The sequence below is a fragment of the Molossus molossus genome, unplaced genomic scaffold (assembly GCF_014108415.1).
Source record: "Molossus molossus isolate mMolMol1 unplaced genomic scaffold, mMolMol1.p scaffold_m16_p_1, whole genome shotgun sequence".
Classification (NCBI taxonomy): Eukaryota; Metazoa; Chordata; class Mammalia; order Chiroptera; family Molossidae; genus Molossus; species Molossus molossus.
The window spans coordinates 195,204,493-195,226,800 of NW_023425344.1; the positions used below are offsets into that span (position 1 = coordinate 195,204,493).

At 44.4% G+C, this 22,308-nt stretch overlaps 1 protein-coding gene across 2 annotated transcripts in view; it reads left to right on the top strand.

Annotated features, from left to right (window-relative positions):
• Nucleotides 1-22,308, top strand: part of LOC118634185 (myocardial zonula adherens protein) — a 96,937-nt gene that overhangs the window by 49,772 nt on the left and 24,857 nt on the right. For both annotated transcript variants that reach the window (XM_036268536.1, XM_036268545.1), the window contains exon 11: nt 22,172-22,255. In XM_036268536.1, coding sequence (XP_036124429.1) covers nt 22,172-22,255 — 84 coding nt within the window. The remainder of the gene's footprint in view (nt 1-22,171; nt 22,256-22,308) is intronic.

The following is a 22,308-nucleotide window of genomic DNA, read 5'->3' on the forward strand; positions in this document are numbered from 1 at the left end:
AGAGGGCCTTCTCCAGATTAAAGGGTTGCAGTTCATAGGCTGTGAGGTGCAGCACATAGCTCCCCGCTCTCAGAGGCCAGTGAGAGCCTTCGCCCTGTGGTGTCTGCAGCCCGGGGAGCAGGAGGAAGTTCGGAAGGAAGGTTTAGTTCAGCTAGATCTCCGCACTCCCCCTCCTGCTGCTGCGTGTCCTTTCTTCGTTTCTGGTGTGTGTCTCTCACTCCCCTTTCCTGTCTGTTCCTGCCTCTTCTCCTACTCCTGTTTCTTCCTCATCTTTTCACATTTCCACCATCCTTTCTTCCTTAACTGTCTGTGCTGTGTAGTGGGAACCACACTGTAGGCTCACTGTAAGCCGGGCATAGTTTACCGCCCGATTTTCTATATGAGAAAACAGGTGAGTTGAGTATTTATATTTCTCTAAGAGGAAAAAGTATTTTAACCTGTGCTGTTATAATCTCTCTCTTTCTTGTGGTGATTGCTCCACAGAAGAAAGTTTACTCTGTGATAAAGCTGATAACATGTTATCGTCATTTTTCTTGCTCAATTAAAAAATTAGACAGGCCCTGGCCGGTTTGGCTCAGCGGTTAGAGCGTCGGCCTGCGGTCCAGAGAGGCCCGGGTTCGGTTACCGCTAAGGGCACGTACCTCGGTTGCAGTTTGTCCCCGGCCCTGGTTGGGTTGGGTTGTGTGGGTGGCAACCACTCGATGTGTCCCTTCTCGTCGATGTTTCTCTCTCTCTTCCTCCCACTCTATCTGAACAGAAAATGGAAAAATGTCCTCAGATGAGGATATAAAAAAAAAAAAAATCAGACAGAAAACAAAAGCAGTTAGTACTAACAGGGTTATAAGAATTCCCTAGGGTCTAATTCTCTAACTTGCAAAGAAAATAAAGGGATTCAGTTTAATTAAACATTTGGTTTGCAGTGCAGAAACTGAAAAAAATTTTTTCTTTTATAAAGCACTGCTCTAAAAAGTTGTCTTTTTTAAATGAATTACTAAAATTAAAATACCTACTTCTAATGAATAATGTATACATGACACAAATGGAAGATTAAAAGTGTATCTCTTTTATTAATCTGTAAACTGGGGGAGAGATCAGTGGAGTGGGTTAAAGTCAGGGAATTGTGAGGATGGGGAGGGGCACTTTTTCTCTTCTTGTGTGTAGGATAAACATGCCCATTAATAAAATCTGCTTCCTAAACAAGGGATGCAGTCACATCGTGTTGAACCCCATGAGTATTATATGGGCTCCTGTGCAAGCCCCGGGAGCCGCGGAATAAAGGAAAGGGCAGCAGAGGTTCAGATGAAGCGCCATGCACACGCCCTCATGGTCCCTTTGCACACCTGTACAGGGGCCCTGCCAGCCCAGTGTCAACACCTCGTCAGTGTCAGGAGTGTGTTTCCCAAGGAAAAGCGTCCTGCTGTCACAGTTAGCATCCGGGGAACCACGGCTGTCAGAGCATAGCTTTTCTGTTTCTGACTTGCACACACATGAAGTCTAGGGCAGGGCTATTGTCATTTCCCACCTGTAGCTCCTGACTGCGGAACTCTGCATTTCCCCCACCTCACCACAGGGTGGCGGTCTGTATTGTTTTTGTATCTAAGATTACAGAACCAGTGACCAAAACCACAGCATGGTTGGCTTCTGATTTAGCTATTATCTGTAATGTTTACAGTTGGTACCAAAATCAAGAGAGACTTTTTTACAAGACATTTGCAAAGAAGTGTAGGATTTTCTGTTTTCTAATTTACTTCCGGAATGTAATGGACCTACCAAATTGGAGGGAGTGGGGGAATATCTGTATGTGAAAATAAGGAAACATATAAAGCTCACTGTCCACGCCTTGCCTTTCTACCTGTGATTGAATGTCTCCCAAATAAGCTTATTTAAGTCCTGATGATGTGTTCTGGAAGAGGCAGGCATTGGAATGAGATCACAGGCTGAAATTTAGGATGGCACCGTCGGAGGGAGGCTTGCTGGGTTTCAGCAGTGGATGGAGACTTACACAGAGAGAGAAAAAGGATTTTTATTCTAAATTGAAACCTCTAAGTCAGGTAGTAAGAATCAATGTGTTTGTCCAATACACTATGTTACCTTATACAGTGAAAGGATGGCTTAAAATCTTAATTGCTGAAGCCATTTATGTGAATACTTTGAATACTTTTTTTTTTTAGTTAGAAACATGGAAAAAGGGATATTGACAAATGAGCACATTTAGAAGAGAAGGATCAGGTGGGAAAGGAGTTGAGAACTCTGGTAACGCAGCGGATGGGTGAAGGCCTTGGGGAGGACATGGCCAAGGAGAGACGAGAGCTGAATCACCGCTTAGACGAGAGAGGGAACACATCTCGGTGTTGCGTTGCAATGCAAGGCCAGGCTGGGACCACTGGGTGGCACTTGCGAAAAGGCAAATGTCAGCTCTTGGTTCAACATAAGGAAAACATTTCTAATATCGGCCGCCCTGGGAAGGGACCCTTCACCACGGGCGCCTTCCTTACGCGATAAGAAGTTGAGATAGAAGCTCCTTATAAATAAAGAATGCTCTCTTGTTTACTAGGTTATGATCTCAGCATTATTATGACTTTGCACAATGACCCAAATCAGCAAAATTATAACTAAATCACTTCAAGGTATTTGGACCAAATTTTAAAAAACCCAGACTACTGAATTACTTACTTGTGGAATCCTGAACTCTGACTTTAGAAGAGAAGTATGTTTTTATCCATGAACTCCCGCTACCCAGATATGAAGACACATTTGATCTGGAAACAGAGGCAGCAAGTGTCAGGGACAGTTTTCCTTCCCTCACGGGAAGTCTGGACACTGCCAGTGTGACAGCGTCATGTTCACCAATGGCGGGAAACCCGTCTCCATCCATTGCTGGTGTCATTTTAGTCTTAATGTCGATGAAGAAATGCAGCTTAGCCCTGGCCAGTTTGGCTCAGTGGTTACAGCGTCGGCCTGCGGTCCAGAGAGACCCGGGTTCGGTTCCTGCTAAGGGCATGTACTTCGGTTGCAGTTTGTCCCCGGCCCTGGTTGGGTCGTGCGGGTGGCAGCCACTCGATGTGTCCCTTTCACGTCGATGTTTCTCTCTCTCTCTTCCTCCAGCTCTAACTGAACAAAAAATGAAAACAATGTCCTTGGGTGAGGATAAAACAAACAAACAAACAAACAAACAAACGCAGCTCATTAACATGATGTCTGCTCTTTTCTGCTCCAGTCATCCAGCTATTATTGCTGAGGTTCTTGGAATCTTTAAATGCTAGGCAATTTCTTTTCTCCCACCTCGGTACAATGTAATATCTCAATAATAACAATCTGAAGAAAACATACCTGGCCTAGCTTTTGCAATCCACAGCTCAGTTATGACTGATTTTCGTTGGGTGGGACAGTATATTTCAGTAAGGACCTACACATGTAACAGAAGAGCAGAATGAGCCTTTCAGAAATAAAGGATTAATAGATATCTGATGGGATCAAGTGTATTGGAAAAAGGCAACTCAAAGAATTTTGTGTGAAGGGTGGGGCCGGATAGCCCACTGGGCCAGATCTTTGTTCCGAATTAAGTCTCCTTCTGGAGAAGATGTCAAGGACTGGCTGTCTCTTCTGTCATCCCTTCTTCTGACTGGCCCAGCTCTGACACAAATTAAACATAAAACAAGGCCCAAATGTGCTCCTTTAGACTTTCAGGGGTTTGCCAGAAAATACAGAGGCATGGAACAAAACGGCGCTTGGGAAATTCACTCACCCATCCACTCACCAGCCACCATCCTCCCAGCACTCTCCATAGGGGCTGGTGCACAGCGGGGGGCAGCGCGGGTGTGGTCCGGGTACTCCCCCTGTAACCAGTAACCCTCCTGCTTGGGTTTCCTGCTTCTGTTGAAAACCCTCTGGGAGCAGGTCCTTGGCCTCAGTCATGCCACATTCTTGAGCTTGCCCTCAGCAGAACCAGGGGCTCAGGGAGGAACCTGAGGCCAGAGCCGCGAGCACCTTGACACACCTTTGAGTGTTATCTCTCCAGCCAGCAGGGTCGCTCACACCCCTGGACCTGCTCTCACCAGGGCCCGGCCCCCTGCCAACCAAAGCGGCTTTTCTGCCAAGGGCAAAACCAGCTGGAAGAAACAAAAAATCTTATTTGCCCTCAAAAAGGGAGGACTTACATTTTTGCCAGTGGGCAATGATATTATGCAGCTGAATAAATAGTCATTTAATAAGCGTTCCTATGCTTTTAGGCCTCAGCCATAGACATCCTTTGTCTTATCACTTCCTCCGTCTGGTTTCCACTGCGCTGGTGATGGGTGAAAGGTTTCTCTCAATGGGAAGTGTCTGAAGGGGTTTCCTCTCGGTTCTGGAGGAGGCATTATTTTTTTAGAATTTTCTTTTGTGGAAAGCATTTGCACCCCCCACCCCTTCCGTATTTAGATGTTCCGTCAGCGCAAAGGTGCAAGGGGCTGATTTTCTTGTGAGCGCTTCTCCGTGCAGGTGGCACCGTGGGGTCACTGGGAAGATTTAAAATCCCAGAACCCAGCAGAAGGGAGTGAGGAGGGAGGGACTGGGTCTTGGGGTATTTTTTGATTGTTTTTTTAAAGCTCCACAAGATGACAGTGTGCGGCCAGGACTGCAAACCCATGTTCTGGATTCTTAGTGGTGTGTGTTTCCATGCTGGGTTGTCAGGTCGTGAGTGTACTTAGCCAGCCTCCCGCAGAAGTTGCCGTGCCTGAGGGGGAAAGCTGGCAGGACCTTGGGGTAGGAAGGGCCAAGGGAAGAAAGCAAGGGGGACCAGGTGCACTGAAGCAGGAGGCTGGTCCGATGTGTGACCATCTGAAGGCCCAGTCAGCCCGTGTAGACAGCTCACTCTTAACAGCTGTACTGACCTGGTGGTGTCCAGATACTAAACTTCCCAGAGGCTATCCATGTCCATCTAGACAGAAATTGTTACTATGGCAGGTAGATTTAGGTACACTTGTTAAACAGATAACAGGGACTTAAAGGGACAGACGCCGATGGCAGTGGAAGCCGAGAACCTACCACTGACAGAGACCAAAAGTGATTCTCCTGAATCCTCTCTCCCCAGTGCTTGTGTGTGCACATGTGTGGCCACGCCCTGGTTTAAATGACTCACTTCTGTCTACAAGGAAGACCTCACTCTTGGCACACTGACCTTCCTTAGAAAGGAAAGAACATGATACCTTGTGGAAATTATGGTATCAACAATGACCATTTCTCAAGTGCAAGACTAGGCAGAACATTTTTGCAATTCCTAAGAAATGGTTTTGAAAGTATTTAATTATAATGCGACAGTTTTTTGGGGGGGAGACAAACTGCATGAGGGAGCATAAATGATGAGGACCTCTTCTGGGAGTTGAGGTTTGAGTTACCAGTTTCTGGCTCTTGAGCCAGTCCCCACAGTAGGGTTCTCTTTTCTTTTTTTCAAGTCTCCATAACTTAGCACCCGGGCCCCGAATCTGTGCGCACCCCCTGCAGCAGAGACGTGGGAGAAGTACAGTCAGGGCGCCTGTGGGCTACAGTGAAAGGCACGAGAATGGAGATGAGCAGGGACTTCTTAGAAGCAGGCACACCTGCGCTTACTAGCTGTGGAACCTTCAAAAGGCAGTAGTTCCTTGTCTGTAAAACATGGTTAATAACAATATCGATCTGAGAGGATTTTATAAGAGTTAAATGAGATGATATACAGTTGATTCTTGAACTACATGCAGGTTAACCCGTGTAGTTGAAAATTCGTGTATAACTTTTGACTCCCCAAAACTTAACTTCTAACAGGCTACTGTTGCCCGGAAGCTTTACCAAAAACGTAAACGTTTATTTTATATGTTACCTGTATTATATACTGCATTCTTACAATAAACTAAGCTAGAGAAAATGTTACTAAGAAAATTATCATAAGGAAGAGAAAATGTATTTTAAATATTTATTGAAAAAAAAACCTGTACATAAGTGGACCTGCACAGTTCAAATCTCTGTTGTTTAAGGATCAACTCTATAGAAAGTACTTCTAGCACATTAATAGACACATAGGAAATACCCAATAAATATTAGCTGCTATTATTATTGTTATTATTATTACTATTATTATTGTTACTGATAGGTGGGTCCCTGCTCTGTATACCCAAAGTAAAATTAAATGGATTAAAAGCAAAAGCCACTGGGTTGAGTTTTATGACCAATGCACAAGGCTGTTCTTCTCTGCTTGGAATCTCCTGGGCCAAATGGGATCTTTGGGTAACCTTCTTCCTCCTTCTGCACTTTGTTCTAGCTTAGCTGCCATCCTTTGAGTAGAATATCTATACACAAAGCAATTTTTAAAAAATGTTTTCTTTATTGATTTCTAGAGAGGGAGGGAGTGAGAAGGAGAGATAGAGAGACACATCAATGTAAGAATCATCCATTGGCTGCCTCTTGCCTGCCCCTTCCTGGGGATCGAGCCCGTATGTTCCCTGACTGGGAATCAAACCGGCAACCTTTCTGTGCACGTGGTGATGCCCAGCCAACTGAGCCACATGGGCCAGAGCTATATATAAAGCAATTTAAAAATATTAATTCTCTATATCCCAAGAATCTCCATTTTAAATGGATCAGCCACTTGTTAGCACACAATTTATTTTAAAATTATTATGTGGTGTGCTGAAATGTCCAACACAAAAGTACATTTTTGCCAAATGCCTCCTGTTGAAAGGGTTTAGCATGGTCTCCAACACTGATAATTTGCCAGGTGGGGGCAGGGGAAGGAGCCGCAGCCCTGAGTCCACAACCCTAATCCGCTCAATTGCACTGTTCCAGATCATGTCCCACGAGCTCTTCTCCAGATTTAGTCTCCGGTTCTTTGGAAGATGATAAAAGGGTAGCCTGCCCTGGGTTGGAAGCGATTCCTTTTATTGTGCGTGATTAGAAGAACATTTGCGCTCTCTCCTGGGAAGAGGTGGCATGTATCTGATGAGCCGATGAACAAAAGAGGAAAGACATGCTATTAAAAGGAAAACTTGACCATGTAGGGCTCGTATTTGTGAAAACACCACATACTGTAACCTCAACTTGTACAGTCTCACACTGCAGAGCCGAGAGCTCAAAGATCCACAGAGTATTTTTAGAAACTTGGGTTCCTAGTCATCCAAGAAGGAGCTGCATTGAAACGTAGGACTGAAATATAGTTCAGAAAGTGCTGGGCGGAGGCTGGTCCCGAGACCTTGGAAGATGGAGCCTTACGAGTGGACAGCTGCCGAGGACGCCTGCTAAGGAGCCGGGAAGGGGCTGGAAGAACTGCAGTGCTCCGGGAAGGAAGCGCTCCCCACCAGATCACACCCCAGGAAATGCAGAAGCAGCCGAGTGTCCATGTAGCTGGTTATGTTTTTATGTGACAGGTATAGCCCTGCAGATGTCCTCTCTGAGTGGAGGTCAGCGCCAGTCACCTGCGCACTCGTCCTGTTTGTTCCAGAAAAGACTGGTTGGCTTCTATGGCCGCAGGCATTTTGCCTGAATAGACAGTTCAGTTAACTTCATGAGAAGGAGAAGTGTACCTGATGAAGAGAGACATATATTCGGCTGAAGTATATTGCAGTGAATCATGCTTCGTGCCTGCTTTATTTTGCTGGGGGTCTTCTTGAGACCGTCCCAGGGGCTGGTATCTCATCAAAACTTCATGCTGCTTAAATCTAGTGAGACGTAGCAGGAGCAGCAGCGGTGATAATAGTCAGTGGGGGGTATTAGCCCGCGTAAGCCAGTCAGCTAGGCTGATGGAGTGAGTTCACTAAGGGGACAAGGGTCAGTCGGATGTTGGGTTCGCCTCTCCCCCATTTCTCATGGCAGAGTGGACAGGTGGGTGCTTTCCTGTCACTGGTTGCCTTTGGTCTTTCACTGAGACGCTTGTGCCAGCTGAAGCACGTAGGCGGTGGATGGGAGAGAAGCAGCCGGATAAACCAGCATCTCCGTCACGAACGGTTAATGCAGTCCGCTTGCGTTGCTGTTCTGTTTGAGTGCAGGCCCCCGGATACTCTGCCGGGTGCCCGGACTCCGCTCGGGGCATTTGAGTCAGATTTGAGAGCTGCTAACCTACGTGTCACTCATTAGTGTTGTGACCTGCACTGTTTATAGGGATATAGACCTTCACTTCCCTCATGTGTTTCTACGTCTCTGGCGGGAAAGCTCCTGGCGTGTGTTCTAGTGGAATAGATTCGTCACCAGCTTCAAAAAAGTGAAATAGTAGGAAACGCAAATGTAATGAGTGGTAGAGAAAGTGGGTCACCCGGGTGAGCCTTTCTCCCAGGATGCGTGCTGTCCTCCTGCCCTTGGGGTTCTTCCCTCTTTTGGTGACAGACGGTACTGGAGGCCAGATAGGCTTTATTTTGTGGCGCAGAGAGTGGGGGAGGTGCCTAGGTTGCCTCCCACATTTTATAACCTAGACCTTGAGCTCGCCCCCTAGAGCTGGCACTGGGTCCTCGTAGTTGGTGATCTGGACCTGGGTTCCAGCCTGGCAGGACCCCCTGCCTCTGCTCCTCCCTGCTCTCGCCTGTGTCCAATTCACCCTTTCCTGCCAGCATTGTGATCTGGTGCGAGCTTGAGTTACTGCCTCTTAACCTGAGTTAGGTGCTCAGACTCTGCTGCACCCCAGCCCACACTCCCCCCTTAGCTGGATCGTTACGGCTGCAGTCTGCCTCCTGGCCACGCAGGCTTCCCCCCAAAGGAGGTGCTACTCAAAAGTTTGAGGCAGAATATATTTACAGTAAATGAAAATGTTATAGTTTCAGAGTCTAGTGTTTAACATTGTATTATTCACTTCTTTATTTTAAAACCTTAGGTACTTGATCTAACACGTAGTTTTAGAAGGTATCGGGAAGCTCATGTGTGTGAGCCTTTTCTTCCTGTGCATCATCGAAAGGATTAGCGCAGTTTCGTTGAATGACATGGACTGATGAATGTATTCATGATACAAATCGTCCTTTCAAGGGAGAAGGTCTTTGCTTTGTAAATGTCACTGAGCCCACTTTCTCTTCCTTGAGGCTGTTTCTCATGGGCTCTGCGATATTCCCAGAGGCTGGGTGCCCGCGGCCCGCCTGTCCAGGCAAGAGCGGCTGCGCTCCTGTCCAGGTAGCTGCCAGCGAGTGGCTGTTTCTCACGTTTCAAGGCTGTGTCTAGACCTCGCGGTCCCACATTAACCCTGTGGGTTAATTAGTACCCCCCCCTTTTTTTTTCTTAAAGCATAGGAAACTGAGACTTGGAGTCTTAAAAAATAAGTCGCCATCCATCTCTTACAAATGATGTTGGTCCTGGGTTCATTCACTCCAAACCCAGCCTTCACTTTGCTGCTGTTTTTTTTTTTTAAATTGGAAAAAAAATTTTAAGTACAGAAAATGTTAGGGAATGATAAAAACAAAACCCTGGTGCTCTCCTCTAGAATTGACAAATGTAAACATTTTGGCATATTTCAAATTTTTTCTAAATAAAAGAAAACATTACCGACAAGGAGGAGGTTCTCTGTGCTCCTGTCCAGTTCTGATCTTTTCCCTTCTTCCCCCGCCTCCCTCTTCAGTAATCTGGTCTCTGTGCGGACCGTGCAGCGACGCTTTTACTGCCTATGTGTCTGTTATCAGTATATAGCTTAGTTTACACGTTTGAAAATGTCTGTACATTTTTATTTGTAATATATAAATAAGTAAAATTCATTGTATTTATTTTGCAATTTCTTTTCCCAATTTTGTGTTTGATGTTGTTACATGTAGATCCGAATTATTAATTTTAGTGGCTGTCTAATATTCCATTATGTAAATATGGTATATTGTATCCTGTTAGTAGACATTTAGTTTTTTCGCAAGTTTTTATTCTTTTACAAGCAATGCGAAACATGTCTCCTTGCTTCTCACACTGGGGAATGTACTTAGGGGAGGAATTGCAGAGCCGGAGGTTGGCACAGTTTCACCTTTGCTAGATACTGCTCACTGCTCTCCAGAGTGTACACACACGTCCACCCATCACCTGGGAGAGGGTGGATTTCGCCACATCCTCACTACTTCTTGGCATGTTGGACTATAATTTTTGCCATTTGTGAAATAGCATCTCTTTGTTTGGATTTTAATTTGCGTCAGCCTGATTACTACTCATGATAACTGGCAAGGTTGAGCATCTTCATGAGCTTATTGACCATTCAGGCTCCCATGCTTATGAATTGGCTGTTTATTTTTCTCCTTGGTTGTTTATCTTTTTTTTCCTGTTGATTTGTAGGAACTCTGTATACTATCCATATTCATCACTTATCAAAAAATGTTTCAATGCCAAAGTTTTTTTGTTTGTTTGTTTATGATGTCTTGTGTACTGTACAAGTTTTTAATTTTGGTATAAAGTTATCAGTCTTTCTGTGCTGTGTTGTGTGTCTTGTTTGTTATAAGGATAATTTTTGTAGTAGTTCCAGAGTTCTGTTTTTATCTCTAGATCTTTCATTACAACCCTCCCCAACTCATACCTCCTCTTACTCTATTTTTCCCTCGTAGATGCCTATCCTATTATCTTGTAATATGTCCTACATGTAACTTCTCTGTTTTGCTTATTTATTTGTTGTCTGTTTTCCTCCACTAGAATGTAAGCTCCCCGAGGGCAGTGGATCTTGTCTGTTTTGTTTATAGCTGCATCTCTAACACTGGTCTAGAGGAGGTGCTCAATAAATATTTGTTGAACAAATAAATAATAATCCATGTGGAATTTATTTTTTGTATATGATATAACTAGGACTCCACTTTTTTGGGGGGGGGCAGAGATCATGGACAACTTGTTTCTCTAACAGCATTAACTGAATGGTCCATCCTCGCCCCCTGACCTTTTTCATGCCACCTTTATTACACTGGAGCTGTTTCCCTTGGGCCGTTGTCTTTAAATATTTCTGTTCTGTTTGGGAGTGGGAATGGGGGTGATGAGCCAGGTCCTCTGATGGGCTAGTCAATGAGCATTTAAGAAACACTTTTTATGAACCAAACTCCAAAATGGACATGAGTTTCTGCCCTCGAAGGATAACCTGTTAGAACTCAAGGCAGCATATAAGTCTTTCGCAGCGGTGCAAGCTATGTGCCGAGGCACCGAAACTGGAGGCAGTAGGAGTTAAGCCCACAGACTTGAGTAATAAAAGAGATCTGAGTTTGTGTCCTGCCCCGGCTACTGGCTGGGCTTTACATCTTTAGTGAGTTACTCATTCTTTCCAGCATTCAGTTTCCTTATCAACAAAATGGAAATGCTGAACTAGCACCTGCTTCAGGGGTGGCTGTGAGGAGTGACGGTAGAGCCACGCTCACAGATTCTGGCGTGGGTGGGGAGTCTTGAGGAGGAGGTGATATTTGACCTGGTCTTGCAGGATGGATTGGATTCTAGGCTGGGGTTGACTGGGTGGAAAAGGACATGCCAGACAAGAACCAGAATAAACAAAAAACAGAAACATGGAGACCAGTAAGCGTGGGGTGGGTTCAGGGAGCACTGATCTAGTTGGACTGGACTGTAGGAGGGAATCATAATGAAGAAGATGGAAATGTAGTTTGAGACCAGTTGTGGAGGGTTATCAGCACCAAGCCAAGAAAATGTCCTTTGTTGCTTTGCTCTCAATTCCTTAGTGGCTCTTCAGGAGTGCCGGGCAGGTAGGAGGGGAACGCAGCAGGAGGGACAGCCCTGGCCCGTGCAGGTGAGGGTCCATATTCAGGGCACTTGAACTTTAGAAACATTTTTTTTAGCATCAGCTTTGCGCCAGGTGTGGAGCTGAGTACTTCCATATCCATATCTCATTACATCAATTTGACATCGTTCTTGCCCTGGCTGTTCCTGTGCAGTGTGTGGTCTTTGTCCCTGACCCTGCACCCATCGAGGAAGGCATGGGGACAGAGAAGCTTAGAGCACCCTCTTCTCCCTTCCGCCTTCCTCCTCCAAAGTCACAGGGCGAAGAACAGCCTTAAAGACAGAGGCCCAGAACTGCTTCCCAGCCTCGCCTAACCTGGGGCAGCATCGCAGCAGTGGGCTGTCACCCAGGGAGGGGAGGCGAACCTCTAAACGGCAGTGTGGTGCGAATGGAGGAGCCTGGGCCTTGCATCGGAGGGATGTGGGTTTACATCTCGGCCCTGCCCGCATCGAGCTCCGGATGACCGCCGCCCTGGTTTGCCTGCGAAGGGGAAGTTCCTGGCACACGGATGCCCCTGCGAAACCTGGGAAGTCCCGGGCGAGCTGGGACGAACTGCCCATCAGCCCTGTGGCCTGAACCTTTCCCTCACCCCATCAGCATCGGCAGGTGCATCCTCGCGTGCGGGGTGCCAAACACCAGGTCCCTTTATTGCACCTTCTTGTGCATGTTTTCCTCCATTTACTGCCCGCCTTCCGCACTGGGGTGTTCTTTCCGTGAAGGTGGAGACCAAGTCTTCCTAGCTCAGTGCTGGGTGCCCAGTGTCTAACTCTGGGTCCACTGCAGAGCTGATCACAGGTGACTGTTGAGGGGCAAATGATGATGAAACTCTAGGAACCTCAGTTTCCTCCTCTCTGGGGATGGCCATTCTTAGGGTTGTTTCTGAGAATGATGAGCTAACCCAGCCAAAGCCTTGGTACCCAGTGCACCCCTTTTTTTCCTCCCCGTGAACGCACGCAGGTTGCAAAGGCGATATATTCATCCTTCCCTGATGTGCATAGCTCAGTCGTGTTTAGGTGCCCAGAAGACTTCGGTTGTCTCCTTCAAGAGAAGTTGAGTTATCTTTAGTATAAGAGAGCAATCAAGCCAAATTAGATTATTTTACCTCAGAAGCCAGTTTCAACTGATCCTTTTGAATGGTATCGTTCTATTATTATATATAACTTCAAACTTAATAGGAAAAAATTGATTAAAATATGTGCCCTGTTCATATCTAGCCTGGCTGAATGCCACAAGACACATTAATTGAAAATGAATTTCTACAAACCCAATCAAGCTCATGAAGATGAAAAATGTACCTTTTTCCCTCCGTTCCTTCATTGATTTTTCATTTTCCCCACTCAGAGCTTCATTTAGCAATTTTTCAGTTTCATTTTGTTGTGGCCTTAATTCATTTCCTTCACTCCCCCCAAAATGAGATAATGTACCATTTTCCCTGTCCTTTTAAAACTGTTCCTCCACGCTGTCAGTGCAGGCCAGATCCCCATCTCGCCATATTTCTCTGTGCTTTATTATTTCTTAGGAAAAGAGGGGAACTTTACTTTAAGAGAAATTCTTACTGTGTGGAATGTACTTTAACATACATACGTATGAAATGACAGTGTTACCAAGGAGAATGCACTTTACCTACGTAAGTATGAAACAACAGTGTTACAAGACTTGTAAGATAGAATTAAGAGAAACTAGCAGAAATAAAGAACACCGTTTCAGAGGAAGAGTGTAAAATATTCTCATTTTTCCCAGTGGGGTACATGAGGATCAAACATGCTTCCTATTTTGTGGAGGGAGATGGAGACAGCTGTTTACCAGATCACAAGAGGTTTGGGTGGAACACCAGGCTCCGGCAGGACAAGAGGGAGCAAAGGGAGAAGGCGGCTAAGCCCTGAGGGAGCTCTAGAAGGTTCTGGCCTGTCCTGCTCCAGCCTTGCCCTGGTCGGTCACTGGGTCACTGGGTCTCTGGGCATTTTGAAAACAATAATGGGGATCTTCAGGCTATTTTCTTGCAAATTTTCAAGTCATCTCGCAGCATAAATTTCCCGTGAAAAGTTACAGGGACCCCCAATAAAGCGTTGTATTGCTTTACTTTGATCTAGAATTCAGCACCCTGACTATCTCCTTTTGATTAGGAGCTTTGATGGACAGTTATTCATCTTTGATCTGTTTTGCAGTGGGAAAATGATTTGTTTCTTTGTCAGTGTAGTTTAAAGCCGGAATGATAAGAGAGGGGCCACGGGAAGGAGAAAAACCGCAGGAATGTCGGGGATAGAGGTGGGGAGACTCCCTACCCCACACACAGCCTCGCGCCCGGCTTCTGAATCTCAGTGCCTGTGGGCTGCCGTGGGGAGTTCTTGAGATTAGAATGAAAACGGCAGAAGAGGGTGAAGGATAAATGGGGACAGGAGACGATGGGGGTGGTGAATACATAGTACAATATACACGTCTGTGTTACTGGGTTGTACACCTGCAACCTATATAATTTTATTAACCAATGTCACCCCAATAAATTCAATAAAAATTTTAAAAAATTAGAATGAAAACAAAATAAAACACATTTAAAAGAAAATAAACAATATCGTAAACTTAGTTTGAATTTAAAAAGTCTAATTCCTTTCCCCTTACAAGAGTTTGAACAATTTGATCCAAGGTGAACATTGGTTTTAACGTGGGGACGGGAAAGTTAGCAACAGAACATGTATGCATAGTGCGTGGACACAGACTTCAGTGTGGTGACCCTGGGTGGAGAGGGGCAAGAGGGGGAAATGGGGGACACCTGTGATGGTGTCAACAATAAAAAGTATTAGTAAACAAACAAACAAAAAATAACATACCTTCTAGTATCGTACTCCGTTTCAGTGTTTTTTCCTGTTTTATGTAAGGCGGTTTTTAGGTATGTGCATGTTCTCATTAGCCAGCGGTAAAAGAAAACACCCCACGCATAATTTCTTTAAAAACCAAATCAAGTGCTGTCAAGTAGGTAATACTTGCTGCTGCCGTGTTTCATATCTCTTCATTTCTGTCCACATCTCAAACCTCCACATTGAGTTATGTTTCATGAGTCCTGCACAATCGGGTACTATTCACAGAGTTTCTAATTACAGGGCCGTGTCCTGTTCTGTCATCTAACACAAGATGGCCCATGTCCTACGCATCTGTCACTAATGGAAAAAACCTCCAGGGTTGCTACGCATCCGTACATAACAGGACCTCACTCAGTTTTTGTACAATTTCATTTTGGTCTGGTTGACACACAAGCTCTTGCCGAAACAAGTTGGGAGGAACCCTTTTGCTGTAGCAGTCTATTCCCAAAGCAGTTTATAAAAAAGTGTGGATTGATAAGGGTGATTTCACCTCCCCAGAGAGCTATTCTTTTCTGTAAGATAATTGATACACTAAACATCTGCTCGAGGTGGGTTTGCCGTCTGGTGCAAGGGCAAGATGCAGACAAAGGGTGGTAACGGCAGTGATGTGTCCTAGCGGGTTTGCTGGAAGGGCTGAGGTGGAACAGAAGAGGGAGACACAAGGCCAGCCAGAGGGACAGCGGGAGGCTTCCTGGTGGGGAAGGGGAGGGAGGGTGGGCAGGCATGCCCGGCGGAGGCACCGGCCTGTGCAGAGGCCCGGAGGCAGGAACAGTGTGTGTCCGTGGAGAGCTGAGAGGATGGAGTGGCTCTCCTGTAGGGTTCATCGTGAGACAGGACAGGCAGGAAACAAAACTGGGGGGATAAATGGGATCACAGCCTTATGTCCACTCTGGGAGGTTTGAGTATTAGAAGCCTGGGTGGGTTTTTTTTTATCCTCACCCAAGGATATTTTTCTATTTGTCTTCAGATAGAATGGGAGGGGGAAAGGGAGGGAGAAGGAGAGAAAGAGGGAGGGAGAGAGAGAGGGAAACATCGATGTGAGAGGGACACATTGATTGGCTGCCTCCCGCATAAACCCTACCAGGGCCAGGACGAACTGCAACTGAAGTACACGCCCTTGATCAGAATCGAACCCACCACTCCTTGGTCCGCGGGCCGACGCTCTAACCTCTGAGCCAAACCGGCCAGGGCAAAACTTGGGTAGGTTTTTAAGTAGGAGAGTGATCTATTCACCATCTCTGTGGTAGAGCCTAGATGTTGTTTTTCATTCTTATTTATTTTTGTATAAGTCCCCCCGAGGTGATTCCAGTGTGTGGCTGTGGATAAGAGGGATTGCTTAACTCAGACCACCTATGCAGGTCACTCAGTTGTGACTAATGTGAAGAAAAGCCATTATCAGTTCTAAGAAATCTGAAGACCTTCCTCCCCTCCTCAAGTATCAAACTGGCCTCTAGTCTTAGAGACCTACTACCCAGCATGAGCAATTAGGCTGCAAGACATATATTCAGTATGAATTACCGAACACCATGCTAACAAAGACAAAAATTAGAAAAAAATCTATTAACATCAGTTTAAAAGGTTCCCGGTTTTACCAAGGTGGGTTTTTCCTCTTTGTTCTATAAAGGGTCTACAATTTGATATTTCAATTTAACTGCTGCAGCAAGTTTATGTTCTTATATAGATGAAATAGGTGAGGTCCGGAAAGTGAGTGCTTCTAATATCTCTTTCCCTGATGCCCTGACCAGAGCCTGGTCACGGGTCAGTTACCACCACGTGGTGACAGGTAGACCTAAATGCTGCTTCTTGAGGGCACAGAAACCTCTTGAAGGTCAAATTTACAAACTTAAACACATAAAAAAAATGAGAGCAAAGGTACCAAATGAATTTCACTTACAAGCTGCATGGTACCCTGGATTTTGGGTGGCCCCTGACTTTGGGGGTTGCTTTTGGGGACATGACCACCTTGTTTCATCCAGGTCTCTAAGAGTCTGTTCCAGACAGTTCTGCCCCGGAATTCTAAGGGATGGATTTTTCAGATAGGCCGGATGGATTCACTGATTCATTGTCTGGGAATATAACGATGACCAAAGTCTTTACTCTCAAGGAGCTCACAGTCTAGGAGGGAGAAATTCCAGGAATACCATAGTAGTAGCTAATTTTTAAAAGTATTTATCATCTGCTAGGCACTATAGGAGACAATATTTCAAGGCTCTTTGAAGCGGGCAGTCCAAAATAACGACCAAAAATGTGTGATTTAGCCATTGTGGAAAAAGAACCAGACTTGGAAGTCGGGTGTTACCTCTAACGTTATCCAACTCAGAAGCATGCGAGTCGGCTCATCTTAGAAACTTTCTCATCTCCTCACTTGAGAGACTGCCTGGCATGTGCTCAGGGCCCGGCTCCCGGAGGGACTGAGCTGGGCTTCAAAGTTGGCAGCCCTTGTAGGCAGGAGGGGTCAGCCACACACTGCCTGCCCGTCCCTGTCCTTTTCCTCCCTGATCTGAACAAGCCAACCCTGGTTACAGGACACACTGGACAAGATGCGTCTGTAAGACATGCTCAGGCTGAAAGGAAATGCACGACACAGTTAGCGCAAGAGCACAATCGCTTCTGAAGCATCGGCTGCTGAGAAACAGGAGCCTCGGCAGAAGCTTGAGCACCCCCAGACCCTCCCACAGCCTGTCCTTTCTCCTGAGAACCAGGCCTCTTCACTCTAGAATCAACCCTCTGCCCTCTTAGAATTCCCCCAATTCTCCCCTCAGCTCTCTGCAGATGACATTTCTGCCCTGTATTTCTTTCTTTTTTTTTTTTTAAATCCTCACCAGAGGATATTTTTCTACTTTATCTTCAGATAGAGGGGGAGGGAGGGAGGGAGAGAGAGAGAGGGAGAGAGCGAGAAAGAAACATCGATGTGAGACAGACACATCGACAGGCTGCCTCCCGCAGGACCCTGACCATGACCGGGGACAAACCGCAACCGAGGTACGTGCCCTTGGCCGGAATCGAACCTGAGACTCTTCGGTCTGCAGGCCGACACTCTAACCCCTGAACCAAACCGGCCTGGGCTATTTCTTTTTTTAAATGAAAATGCTTCGACAAGCTGTTCATTAGGGCACCCTTACCAAGTCTCTTCCTTCTCTTGACTCACAAACCACTCGGATTACTTCAGAGACTGAAACTTCGGTGTGTGAAGTTACTTTCATGTTATTTGATGAAATATTACCCCTGACCTTCTTGGAACATTTTAATTTCAGTACCCATTTAACCTATCATTTAAGGATTTTAAAAGTCAACTTTAAAAAATCTTCACTCTATAGGAAGGAATGAAAAGGGAATGCTGTTATAAGATGATGTTTGAAATTTTTCCTCGCAAAAGTTGAAGGAAATTGAAACTAAGTAATTTTGTTTGTTTGTTTTGCCCATAATCCTACCCCAAACCCAGACTGATTTAGTTTATCTAACTTCTCTTCCAGTTTATATACCTTCATCATTGTAAACTTTTGTTTTTCTATCCCTCAAGGCTTTTTATAAACACTTTCCCATTTTGCAGTATATTTGTTTTTATTGTTTGTGTAATATATTCCATCAAATTGATATTCCATAATTTACTACCCATTCCTTTAGTGCTAGACATTAAGGTTATTTCCATTTTCTCTATTATAAATAATAGGAGCAAGAACATCCTTGCATATATAGCTTTTTTTCCCTACATCTGAATTATATCCTTAGGATAAATTCCCAGGAGTGGGATTAGTGGGTCAAAGGGTACAAACAGCTTTATGGCTCTTAATATTTATTGCTAAATTGCCCAAAGGGTCATTCTAATTTACAATGCCACCTGCAACACATGAGAGTAGTTGTCCCTCCCGGCCCTTGCAACACTGATTTCTTCAGTCAATAGTTTGGAGCAAATTTAATAGGTATTAAAGGATACCTCAATACTGTTTTTAATTGTTAAATGCTTTAATTATTGTCAACACTGGACATTTTTCTTAACTGTACATCTGTATTCTATTTTGTATGGCTTGCTTTCATGTTGGAAGATTGTATTTTCTGACACCAGGTGGAATTTAAAATATTTTATAATGAAAATGTCAAGTGCACGTAAGACAGAGAGAATAATTGATGGTGTTCTCTAGACTCAGTACCCAGATTTAACAAATAGTCAGAGGTGGCTATATTTGCTTTATGAAGCTCTCCTTTTCCTCTTTTTCTGCCCTTCATGGAATCATTTTAAGTAAACCCCAGACAGTCTGCATATGTTTCTTATATACTTCACTGTGCATCTCTAACACGTGGACTCTCTCTTATCTCATCACACTGCCACTGCCACACTTAGCAAAATTGATGATAACTCCTGGGTATCGTTTACTAACAACCAGTGTAATAACCTTTTCTGAACTGTCATTTACCGATGCTTTGCTCCAGTCGGCACACGGAGAAGATCCGTTACACTTGGTAGTTATGTTTCTTAAGTCTTTTAACCGCAGTGTGCTGCCCTCTGTCTACCACCCCCACCAGCTTACCCCACCCAGTGACATTGCAGAACCTGGCCAGCCGTCCTGTAAACATGCCCACATTCCGGCTTGGACCTTTTCTTTCCCATTAGCTCTAGAAGCTTTATTAGACTCAGTTTCAACTTGTTGTGTGTGTGTTGCGGGGGGGGGGGGGGGGGGGGGGGAGGCAAGAATACTCCATGGTGGTGCTGTGTGATCCATTTTGTGTCATTTCGAGGCACATGGTGTGTGATTGTCCCACTTTGGATGATGCTAAGGCTGCTCATGGATTCAGTTGGTAACCCCCGAAACAGTTGTCAAGTCGCTCATTTGCTTTGCCCTCACTGTTTCATCTTTTTTAAATTTACTATTTCTTTACTGATGTTAGAGAGAGAGAGAGAGAGAGAAACATCGATGAGAGAGAACGTCAATGGGCCGTCTCCTGCATGCCCCCCACTGGGCATGATTTGGCCCACAACCTGGGCATGTGCCCTGACCGGGAATCAAACCTGTGACCTCTTGGTGCATGGGTCTGTGCTCAACCACTGAGCCACACCGGCCGAGCTGTTTCATCTGTAATGACGGTTGCTTGAGTCAGTTGTTTCATGGGGCTTACACGATGATGACTTTCTAAATTTATCATTCTTTCCGTATTTATTTACGGCACTTCTCCTGAAAAGTAAAGCTTTTTCCCTCATAAACTAGGACTTTTCAATCATCTTAAAATGTACAAGAAAGGCAAGATAAGTGCTTTATTCTTTACTCTAAATTGCCAAGTTTGTAAATAAGCGATTCATGCCCTGTTACTACCAGTGATGTCTAAGGAATTGTTACTGTTTTGTTTTTGAAGAATCATAAAACACTGAGGGTTTTAAATAAATAAACAAATATATATATGTGTGTGTGTACATATATGTATATGTATATATATATATTCCATTCAGTTACATTCATTCTTCTTTTTGGTACTCAAATGATCCCTTCCTTGGCCCAAGGCAAACCCTTTCTGTCCTTGTTTTTGAGCGTAACAAGGTGTCTGGGTTCATTTAGTATACTCTATTTTTTGCCCCTTAAAATGGGCCATTCCTTCAAGATGTCCTGTGTCCTTTTGTTGAGGAATGGTATTTAGATACCACAATCTGGATATATTATGTGCTTATTGTTATTGTTTCTAAGTTTTCTCAGTGGACAGAATTAGGAAATGCATATTTAACAAAAGAAAATAAAAGATTATGAGCTTGTACTGATATTTTTATTTCAAATTTAATAACTATTTTTACTCCTTTGATTTCATACTTGTACTTCTGTCTCTTACACTAAAAAGCTTGGTTTCAAACATAATAATACAATATATTCAGTAGTTTCAAAATACTAATACTGGTATTACTACTAGCAATTTTCCTAGTGAATGAGAGATTTTTTTTTTTGCAGTTTCGTTTATCTTTAGAATACATTGCACTAAAAAATATAGTCAAATTACCTTGTTCCAACAACGCTTGAATAAATTCTTTTCACCAATTTGATATACAGTTAAGTTCCTTTACATCAGTTTGCTTTCAAATTTTAGGATTCACTATTGTTTTTCATTTTTGCTTTAGTTTTATTTTTTGAATCTGTAAAATATGCTTTCAAAATTAAACCCGTGTAATACAGCCTTACCAAAAAAGTCTTTCTTCTGTCCCATCTCCTCTCATTTTCTCCCCCTTCCTATTGGTAACTATTTCTTGATAATTAAGATTTGTTTTTATCTTTGCAGTGTTTCCTGTTGCAGATATGCATGCATTCATCTGTCCTCACCTGTTTTACCCCGAAGCTGGCATACTATAGATTCCTTACAACACACCATATCAGTGGTTTAGGGATCTTTGTTTTTTTTTTTTGATTTTTTTTTTTTTTTTTTTTTTTTTTTATCCTCACCCGAGGACATTTTTCCATTTTTTGTTTAGATAGAGCAGGAGGGAGAGAGAGAGAGAGAAACATCGACGTGAAGGGACACATCGAGTGGCTGCTACCCGCACGACCAACCAGGGCCGGGGACAAACTGCAACCGAGGTACGCGCCCTTAGCGGGAACCAAACCCGGGTCTCTCTGGACCGCAGGCCGACGCTTTAACCGCTGAGCCAAACCGGCCAGGGCTGTTTTTTTTTTTTGAAGGTTAGCTAGACATCCATTGCTGAGATGTACCATGGTTTATTTAACCAGCCGCTTATTGACAGAGTTTTATTTTCTAAAAAACAAAATCATGTGTTCAGGTCATTTCATGTTCTGGCCAATGTGTCTTTAGGATCTATCCTTAGGAATGGCTGAGTCGGTACAGGCAATTGTATTTTTGTCCTTTTTATAGGAATTGTGTCATTTTGCCTTGAAAGAGATTAAAAAACAAAGATTTGCAAATGCTCAAATTTAAGCATTTGACATGATTGTTGGAAAATTAGTGCATTCTTCAAAATCAGAAGTGACTTAACGAACCTATACACTGTTGGCACTAGTGTCTGACATGGCCTGGTACGGAGCCCTCGTTCCTGCTCTCAGGGCATCTGTGGTTTGTCCACGGAGACATGAGATGTGAGGGAAGAGCAAACAGGGGCCCCAGGTAGGACATGTGTATTGAAATCGAAGGTGAAAACCCAGCTCGGCTGTCTCTCCAGGGAGCCTTCCCTGCTTACCCCAGGCCACACCAGTCTCCAGTCCTCGGAATTTCACTAGCACTATTAGTGACAATGACCCTTCCCCAGACCAAACATGTTGGCACCTAGTTGAACAAATATGAATGTACTGACAGGAATCACAGGGGTGAATGTGTGATGTGCTGGCTGCCTCATAAATTTAAACTGAAAAATTATTTTATGTAGCATTGTATCTGCATTTCTCAAAGCGTGTTCTCTGGGACACCTGCGGGATGGCGACAAGGGTTACAGGGCGACATCAGTGTGGATAGGTCGGTTAAACACGCCTGAGGACTTGTGACTCCTAAACCAGGTCTGATGGCCCAGGCTGACCTGGGCACAGCATCCCCGTCCACGAGCACCTCATGTTGATACTTTTCCGTGAAACACAAAGAACCAATGTGTAGGTTTTGTTTAAAAGAAAGGTGTCACTTCCCGTTGAATAACCCGCACAATTCTGTATTTTTGGCTAACAATTTTTAATTTGTTTCTTTCCAGATTGAATCATTAAAGAAGAAAGTGCAACAGAAACAACTCTTAATACTGCAGCTTTTAGAAAAGATATCTTTCTTAGAAGGAGAGGTAAGATGCTGGTGTCGTCCCGACGATTACATTTTACGTGGCTGAGCCTCTCG